General features: G+C 34.8%; 3 protein-coding genes across 3 annotated transcripts; all 3 read right to left on the bottom strand.

The window, feature by feature from the left end:
- Positions 1-1470: 1470 nt before the first annotated feature.
- LOC141905876 (death-associated protein 1 homolog) lies at positions 1471-3518 on the bottom strand. Its single transcript, XM_074794958.1, has 4 exons — positions 3355-3518; positions 3133-3232; positions 2946-3000; positions 1471-2849 (listed from the first exon to the last, which is right to left on the bottom strand). The coding sequence occupies exons 1-4, from the start codon at positions 3416-3418 to the stop codon at positions 2724-2726; spliced, it is 345 nt and encodes a 114-aa protein (XP_074651059.1). The 5' UTR covers positions 3419-3518; the 3' UTR covers positions 1471-2723.
- A 149-nt stretch (positions 3519-3667) lies between these two features.
- LOC141905460 (rab-like protein 2A) lies at positions 3668-6881 on the bottom strand. The gene is made up of 7 exons (XM_074794330.1): positions 6714-6881; positions 6569-6598; positions 5741-5820; positions 5346-5537; positions 5147-5244; positions 4905-4988; positions 3668-4816 (listed from the first exon to the last, which is right to left on the bottom strand). The coding sequence occupies exons 1-7, from the start codon at positions 6815-6817 to the stop codon at positions 4733-4735; spliced, it is 672 nt and encodes a 223-aa protein (XP_074650431.1). The 5' UTR covers positions 6818-6881; the 3' UTR covers positions 3668-4732.
- Positions 6882-7361: 480 nt separating this feature from the next.
- LOC141905356 (uncharacterized) lies at positions 7362-9409 on the bottom strand. Its single transcript, XM_074794202.1, has 3 exons — positions 9366-9409; positions 7821-8257; positions 7362-7610 (listed from the first exon to the last, which is right to left on the bottom strand). Exons 2-3 carry the CDS (start codon positions 8138-8140, stop codon positions 7430-7432), a joined length of 501 nt encoding a protein of 166 aa, XP_074650303.1. The 5' UTR covers positions 8141-8257; positions 9366-9409; the 3' UTR covers positions 7362-7429.
- Positions 9410-9507: the final 98 nt, after the last annotated feature.

Genomic DNA, 9507 nt, shown 5'->3' with positions numbered 1-9507 from the left:
ATGCAACAATTCTAGATTTACATCATAACAATGAAATAGCATACTACACTCCTCATAATCCTTATCAGTGAAAACTAATGTATTGAATATATCATAGGAAATTCGTCCAACCTCTGCCCATCTCATAGTGCTTTTACTCTAATGGTTTACCATAAATATTTCCTTGTGCATGTTCACAAATTAGTGGTTATAATTTTAATGGGAATAAGTAATATGGTAAATTGAATGTTTAATCAATAATCATATTTGTCCAGTTCTAGTGTAATGCGATAACAGTTTTAACTCTTGCTACTTAATCAGTTAGTTATTACTTGAAATATTTTATTACTATTGGGGTAAAAGATGTAAATGCTAAGTGCATGGTACGAAGCTATATTAAGGTTTGGTAATTGTGTTGAAACTCTGTTTAAAGTTTAATGGCTTTGATAGTACAAGACCTCCTTGGATTTGATAATGGGTTTCGTAAATTGATTCTATGACTTTCTGTAGGATCTCTGTGTAGTTTCGTGTTTTACATGTAGATGAAATTTTCACAAATATAATTCACGATTTGTATCATGTATCTACTATAATAAGATTGCATTTGTAAAATATTTCGCTAAATTACCAGGAATTCGATCATTCATGATTTAATGTTTGAGTATAGATTATATTTTAATCTAGATGCCAAATATATTTAATTATATTTATGTGAGTGCGACTCATTCATATTGATTATTATTATTATTATTTGTAGCTCTTGGTTGCTTTAAATTTCAATTCTCCTGATTTAGTTGAATGTTTTGATTGTTGTTATATCGATGGTACTAGAAATACATTTTGCTTGCAACAATGCTTTGATAGATGCTCTGAAATCATAAATCAAATTTACAACAAAAAAACCCAATGTATGTCTCGTCTTAAATGCGATGCATAATTTTCGATTGCATAACCTTGGATACACATGCCAAATGTTGTTAAATACAAACTCTTGTACTTGTTATTACAAATGTACTGTTTTGTAAATATAAGCAACTTTTTATAATTCAAAAATCGGCGTAGTCTTATTTTTTGCTCTGAACTTTAGGCAAGTGCGCACAGGTTTCGTGGAATTTTTTGTTGTATTGTGAAAAATTAGATAACTGATATTCTCAAAGCGAATTACACAATTCAAGAAGGGTTGTTCGAGTTTATGAACAGATACTTGAAGAAAATAATACCATGAAGTCAGTTTAAAATGTGACATCATTCATATTATTTAGGTCATAAAAATTGGTCAAATTCAGTTCAGAGATAATGGATCTGCACTTAATCTTTTGTTGGAAAGAAATTGTACCTGAACTGGTTTAATAAAACAAACCCTGAAGAATGCAAAAAGTCAGAACTAGCTCAATAGAACAGTCAAGAATATTTGACATAAACTAAAGAAATAAAGGCGTTTTACATATTATTTTTGTTTAATTTTATTAAATATTAGAAAATCACATTCATATATTGAAACATGATTCTTATTCACAGAATGCATCAAGAATGGTCGCTGTAAAAGAGAGCATGTAGAATGCCGGTTTAATGGTTGATTAATTCTTCCAATATTCATCTGTATTTCATAAAATGGTCGCGTTAAAAATTTTTTGAAAGAGCTGTAGTGAGGGCAAAAATAAAACATCAAAGGCCAATTCAGGAGGTACCCTAAACAAATAATCTACAACTAAGCAGCATGGCCAAATCCATTACCGAATAAATGCATCATTATATTATTGACGTAGATCTTCATTGATATTCAATACAAATTATCCCGTTTAGTGAAAATTATGATCTTGTATTCAAATATTGAGTGTCAATTTAATTACGATATAACACAAATCCCTTCACCAAGTTAAGATACTTCCTATTATTAAAATAGTTACATCGTATCCGATGTCTATTCCATTTTGAACCTACTCTCAGATGTTTAAGTCCGTTTGCCTATTACTAAGACAGCTTCAGCCAAGACCTCTTCGGGGAAAAACCTGAGAAATTGAACTAAATAGGACAAATATTGGGAGAAAATACAACCAAAAGGTGACAATAATTAAGAATTTGAAACAGCTACCTGCTTTCTGAGAGCATTTCGTCACAACAGCAAATTTTTATTCATGAAAATATCAGAAGCTTGTTTCATGAAGTTTATCATGATTATTCATTTCAGTTAATGACACAATTTCTTATATTCAAACGCTTAATTACATTGATACACTTATTCTAAAATAAATGATATCCAAGACAAAATACATAGCACAAATCTATCTTGTTAAGCCAAATGATGCGAAAAATACAAGAAATTCCTAAAATGATTTTTCATAGATTGAATTCATACATGTACAACACTACATTTGTACGCAGAAACAATTTGTTAAGCGTCTCGATCGAAACACATGGAATAAATGGTAAAACGCTTCGAAACATGTGGACAGAAATGAGCACAAATCCAATATGGCACCAAAAAGATCATATTATACACTTCTAATAATGTAGACTTTTTAAATAATAGATAACTCAACAAACACCAAAACCCAATGTTCAATAGCTATTTGTCATTTTGCGTAATCAAATTGTTGATTTTGATTTCCGATTTAACAGAGCGCACCGCGCTCTCAATATCTTTTGCTATCCAATATATTAATGATACCCCCAATTACCAAACAATTACTGAAAATCAATTACAAGTCCAGCAACTCATTCATATACGTAGATTTCAACGACGTTCACATTTTTCCGGATGGTTGATGGATGACGTGATGGCGTTGCGCGTTGTGCGGTTTATTATCATGCGTCGGTTGAGGTTTCTCGTGATAGGCTTTTACCGCAGCTGGTGGAAAATCTTTATCTCCCTACAACAATGATTAACAAGAACAGAATTTATAAATATCACTCATCATTTAATGCATCAGTAATTCAATTAGATAAGATACAAAACACATCGTTACCTTAGTTACAGATCCTGCTATCACTAATTTCTGTTTATGCATATCCTCATTAGGTCTGCAATACATGCAAAAAGATGAAATATTCATATAAGTATATTTTCTTTCTTGTGAAACTGCTTCCCCTGGAGACAGCTAGAGGGCTGGTCACAGAAAATTACCCCGATCAGATTCATAGTATAAAACTTACGGCAGTCCAAATTCTTCTTGTTCCTCTTCAGTCGGTGGTTTGGGAGGTTCTTGACTAGATTTAACATGGTGTCTAGCAACTCGCATTCCTCCAGCCTTCACTGGAAAATTATTTAGACAATGCCAAAGATCATGAGAAATTAAACCAGAACTGGCAAGCGAGCTCTGGTCTGGAGCAGTAGTTAGTAAAAAATGAAGATAAATTTGATGTGGTTTATCTTACCAGCGGGTGCATGACCTGCTTTCAGCTCAGCGTCTGGGGCTTTGCTAGATGCTTGGTCAGCCATCGTTTGGTGCAAAAATAACTGAACAATACGATAAAACTTTAAATACTACGATTTTTTGCTGCCACGTACAATCAGTCAACAGTAGTAGCAGTATACGATCCTACACATAACATGCATGCACTAGAACCAATCCGTCAAAACCCGTAACAGCACACAGATAGGTTTGTGTGTGTGTGGCTCGAATCCTAAGCGTTCCATTTTTTTTCAAATAAAAAATAAAGCATTGATTCATATACTATTTACCATTTATTCATCATCACTTTTAAGTACACATATTTTGACAAGGGTTACACAATTACAAAAATAAACATATAGACTTTTTAGCATAAGACAAGTGGACCAGTTAATAGTTGAAAAAATACGTGCTGCTGCAAGTTCTGACCAAGGGATGAAGACTTAATATAAATAAACTATAATCATTAACTAACTAATAATTCAATGTTATCTACAAAAAACCTGCCTGAGAATTAGAACACACCATTCTAATTTCAAACAACACTTGATTTTGTCACAATATGAAGCTTCATTCATTTTCATCATATGCAAGTCTTTTTCTCCTGTTTGATTTCGGACAAACCTTTGTGTACAATCGATAACATATTTGATCTCTTTTAAGACCCCACTGATAACATCTCCTCAGTGTATGATAATAAATAGACAATCCCCTAATAATTCCATCTGTATTCTTCTCTAACACGCAATACAGTACACAATACAAGGAAGAAGCCGCACAGAAAGTATCTAATCATACATGTATTATACATTTACAACTACCAGGTCACTGTACAAATTAAAGCTTATGTATGCTAGCTGATCAATAATGGATGATAATTTCCATATTTCATCACAAATCAATACAAAATCTATTTGGTCGTCTGTCCATTCGTTATGTAGGAATAATATCAATTACCAACATCTAAGTTACAGAAATGTGTGATATTAGATGTCATACATTCCTCAAATAGTCAATAACTTAATAACCACATACATTCAACAACGATTAACATTCCGGATTATTGTAAATTAACTATAGGTAAATTTCTTTTAATAGCACATACGATATTAGGAAACAATGTTTCCCAGTTCGGCGGCAAATCTTGAAGAGTACACTACACTGGTTTCAGGTCTATCCATCAATTCAAAGACAGGCTCCGATTAAAGACATCTATACCTCTATATATGGTGTCTACGAATTCGTAGTGATTAGTGATAAACGTTGTCGAATATGGATGGAATGTCACTCGCACTTCACTAAACATGTGGTGCTCATAAAATGGAAGGTATCTAATATTGAGCCTAATTTCTCGACTAATTTCAACTGTTCGTCAACCCCTTTTGTAAATTTTCAGCAGCTGATTCACTTTCTTCTTTATCTTCCTCGACTTCTAAGTCAAAATTCTAAATGAACAAAAAAAGTAAATGCCATCAATTGAGTAACATTTTGACCCAATAACAACATACTGGACTTTGAAAGGCTATCACTCACTTCTAATTCTTTCATTACTTGATCGATGAAATCTGTTGAATTATTTTTGTAAGACACAGCCAATTTGATAGCATTTCTAAATAACTACAAACAAAAAATGCGCATAGAATTTTCAATGATTTTTCTTGGCAATGTTCAGGTTCATCAGAGAAACTAAATTGGTCGAATATGAGCACAAAAGTCTTATCATAAGTACAAAATTTATTTTCATATATCCAGCATGGCAATATTGAATTACTTACGCGGACAACATTGGTACCATCTGATGCAGATACGAAACAAAATGGCATCTCATGTTTCTTTACAAAATTAAAAGTTTTGTTCGTTATATCATAGTCAACTGAAAGAAAAACATTTGATGTATAAGAAAATAAAATTGGCTCACAGCAAGATTTCTACTTTTCATCTGAGTAATCCGCGTAGAAAGGCTCATAAGGTTACCGTCGATTTTATTGGCAGCGCACAGGCAGGGAATATCAGGTCTATATTCTCTTAGTTCCTGAAACCATTTGGGAAGATTTTTATACGTGACTTTCCTAGTAACATCGAACACAAGTATACAGGCGTGGGCTTGATGGTAATAAGATGGGTGCATGTTGTAAAATCTCTCCTGACCAGCAGTATCCCAGAAATCTGAAAACAAAATAGAATAAATGAGATCGGCAAAAAATCTGAAATGGATTCTTGGTAAATTTGATTGAGGCTGCCGTTCCAGGCTGCAACCTCTGCCTCAACTTCACAGAGAGTTAATCCACTAAATATATTATTTAGATGTTCTTTTTAAATTACATAAAAGCAAAAATATAGAAGGCCAGTATGAAAATATTAATACTTACCAACACTTATTTCTTCATCGTTGACTTTAGTATTATAGCGAAATAATGTGAGGGCAAATGTGGACAGCTGCTGAGGTTTACTGACGTATAGTTAAGGAACTCTTAAAGAATGCATCATACCGTGCAATATTATTATTAATCGCTGTGGCTATTCGTACGGACCCGTAGGAATTACTCTGGAGGCTATTCGTACGGGACTAGGATCTGTACGCTAATAACTGTCGCTGATTGGCCGATTAACGCCGCGCATGCGTACAGAGGTGCACGACTTAGAAAATTCAAGGAAAGTGTGGAGAATAGAGTTAGAGAAAAATAGCGGATAGAGCGAGACTCGAACCCGGGCCAGTAAACTACTAGCGCAGCATCATACCACTAGACCACCGAGCTCGCTGACAGTCGGTCGAATGTTTTAACTACATATAGCCTCACCTTACCCTAACCCTATCCCTTCCCGTACGAATAATTCCAGAGTTATCCGACGGGTGCGTACGAATAGCCTACGGAATTATTCGTACGAGTCCGTACGAGTAGCCACGAATATTAATAGTTGAATATTAATACATTTATAGTAGCCTAGGCCTTTTCTTCAGCAATATTCTAGCTCAAAACCAATGGTTTGCTCCAAGGATTATGGGTTCAAAAAGACTACACTGTAGAATTTAACAAGCAAATCACGTGCAATTCGATAATGAAGTGACATTCTTGACGTCTTGGCAACCATCAGAAACGCGTTGGCGCGTATAGTAGTGGATCCGATCCGGTCAAAAGAAAAGCAGAAAAAACCACTCATCAGAGATTTTTCCCCGTAAATTAAAGGTAAAAGGATACTATCCATCCATTAGAAATCTCTCGACCAGCCTAAAGGTAATAACAAGAAAACAGAATATCAATATGAAAAGCTCGAAAAATGTGAAGAATAAATTTGATTTGAATTTTAATTTGTTTGTCTAAATTTCATCGTTATGACACTTACTTCGACTTTCCAACTGCACTATCACCTAAACATATCACTTTCACCCTGTTTTCACCCTTATCCCCGGCTTTTTCATAGTTAGGAGTAGCTGGATCAGTCTCCATAATTTACTAGAAAATGAATGTTAATACCGAGTATCGGCTTGTCAAAACAATTTGATGTAAAGGTTCATTCATAGCCAGCAAAGGCCTGTTAGAAAGTTAACGCTAAATACCGGATCATTTTATCGTTGTACGAGCCGGGCACCGGGATGCGGCAAAAAAAACTGAGAATCCGGTCAATCTTGTTTCATATGGGGTTATGGATATTTTGTTATTCCTCAGATCTCATCCAAAGAGTGAAAGTTCTCAGAGTAGATTTAAACAAGACCTGTTCGATAGCGAGGCCCGACGGCGACCGGAGAGGCCGCGCATCCCGGCACGGCGGGCCGGGCCTCGGGGAGCTTTAAACATCTTGCGTTTTAATTCCGCATTGGGAACTGAATGAACACGAAACACAGTTTAAAATTGACTTCATGTTTCACAATTTATTATAGAATGAACGATTTTACAATCCTGCTAGACAAACATATAGTTACTAAGCCAACTATAATTCAGGAAAAAAACTTCCTATATTGCACGTAATGTATCTATCTAGATTGAATCTCATTAATTATTTATGGTCAAAACTGTTTTATAAAGGACGGTAAAATGTCTAACTACAAAACACCATTCAATTCACAAATTCAGAAGTTCCCGTGAAGGAGACGGTTTCAAAATGCTACGAAAATCGATTTGGCTGATTTCATTTGTCGGCGATTTCGCCGCCTCGGGATCAAAGTTAGTTTTTCTCAAATGGCTTCGGTAATCCAGCTTTCCTTTGCTTTCTCCATCACCATCATCGTCATCATCATCGTATCTTAAACAAATTGTGAATGCATAGGTATATACTAAACGAGCTCGGAAGGCAATAATCGGTACAATTTGGATGAACACGGTTTATTATCAAGGGCCTCTCTTAGTAAAATGCATATTGTAATTATTGTAATATATTGCATTCAAGATTTTCCACTCTCACTGACAAATACAATAATTCATATGGCATCTATTCCTATAAACCTTTACTTACGCTGGTTCGCCAGGTGTAACCTGAGGCCCTAATTGTTTGGTTACTTGTTGCTGGACCTCATCTGACAGGTAATCTTCGTTCAAGAATGCGGCCATTGCCATTAGTGCGTGCTGTTGTTTGAAGATTGATTTTCCTATTTTTCGCCAGTCTCTATAGCGTTTTTCCTGGTCGTCGTTTTCCAGTTGCGCCGCCAGCTCTTCCGGTGAGACATCCAACGAAACATCGTCAGTCACGTAAGAAGATTCTTCGTCTATAGAGTAAACATTTTGTACACTACTAGTGGGTGGGCCATCACCTCCACTGTTCGTGTTATCTTCCATATCTTGAAACGATGTTAATATCTCGAAACCATCGAATCCCCGTTAACAGTAAATGTACTTCTTTCCAGTTAAACCATTTACATTCAGATCCACGACACTCAATATTTCAAATTACGTCTGCAAATCGAAACAACAATTTTTTGGTAATCGGAAAATTTCATTGCAACGTTCTACGTTCTTAAGAAGCTTATTTCTTAGCAGTACGGTAGCTGGGTACCTTACGATTAATTAAATAAAGGCAATTGATCAACGCTAGAAATACCCATAAGGTGTGTAAATATTGAGGATAAAGCTTAAAACCGGTAACTATGGTAACTGACAGGTATTTTATATTTGGTTTATCGCAATTTCCACAATGCTCCGTATGAGAAATACCAGAAATTATATCAGAAATTATTCCTGAACTCAAACCGGCAATGAAGTATCAAATATTTTCCATGGAATGTTTGCGTGTAGTTTTTTTTTTTCTATTGAGAAAAATGTCGTAATGTCAATGTATAATAAATAGTTTTTGGATAGTGAACGATAGTTGATAATCATGCAAAAATGTCTCTAATGTAAATCGATGTTTCTATTTGTGTGTTCTTCTAGAATATTGATGACTGAAAATAATCATTTGCGTCTCTCATCGCGCGTAATAGCTATTCCCATTGATCCGGTCTACGTATGTTTATCCCAATGGTTCACTAAATAACCTCTCTCATGAACTGAACGAATATGATCGCAATATAGGACAACGTGAAATTTGATTGATTTTTAGAAATCTGAGAGCTCGAGTTTTATTCACAATGATAAGAATAGGAGCAGACATTCATAAAGAATAGTGTTTATATCTTTTCCAACGCTTTGCGAATGCGTTTTGATGGTAAACTTAAAAAGTAAGAAAACCAGAAAAAATACCTATCTTATCACATTATTCGAAATCGTTTATCAAATAAAAGTGAGTGCAATCTCGAAAATTCTTCTCGAAATGAATTCCATAATTGTTTCCGGTTATGATAAAAATGTCTTTGAATTGCTTTCTGTTATACGTATAAATGTAAGCTATGTGGAAATGTTGTAGTGTATGAAAGATGTATCTAAACATCACAATAAATCTTAAACAGCCGATTACAACAAGTATGTATATGAATTATGAAAAAAGCAACGTTTTCGGTTTTAGAAACAGAATGATCATGCGATTAACATGCGATAAGACAACGAGTTGACATTAGTACATACGTACCCAGTATGGAATACTCTTTAGTCGCTCTCTCTCTCTCTCTCTCTACGGAGCGCGCTCGGAAACTGATATCGACAAATGAATACACCGCCTGCAACCGTGCAAACCAACCACGCCCTTTAGATGACGATGTTGATAGTATTGA

This window comes from Tubulanus polymorphus, chromosome 1, assembly GCF_964204645.1.
Source record: "Tubulanus polymorphus chromosome 1, tnTubPoly1.2, whole genome shotgun sequence".
Lineage (NCBI taxonomy): Eukaryota > Metazoa > Nemertea > Palaeonemertea > Tubulaniformes > Tubulanidae > Tubulanus > Tubulanus polymorphus.
This window is presented reverse-complemented; position numbering and strand designations above follow the sequence as displayed.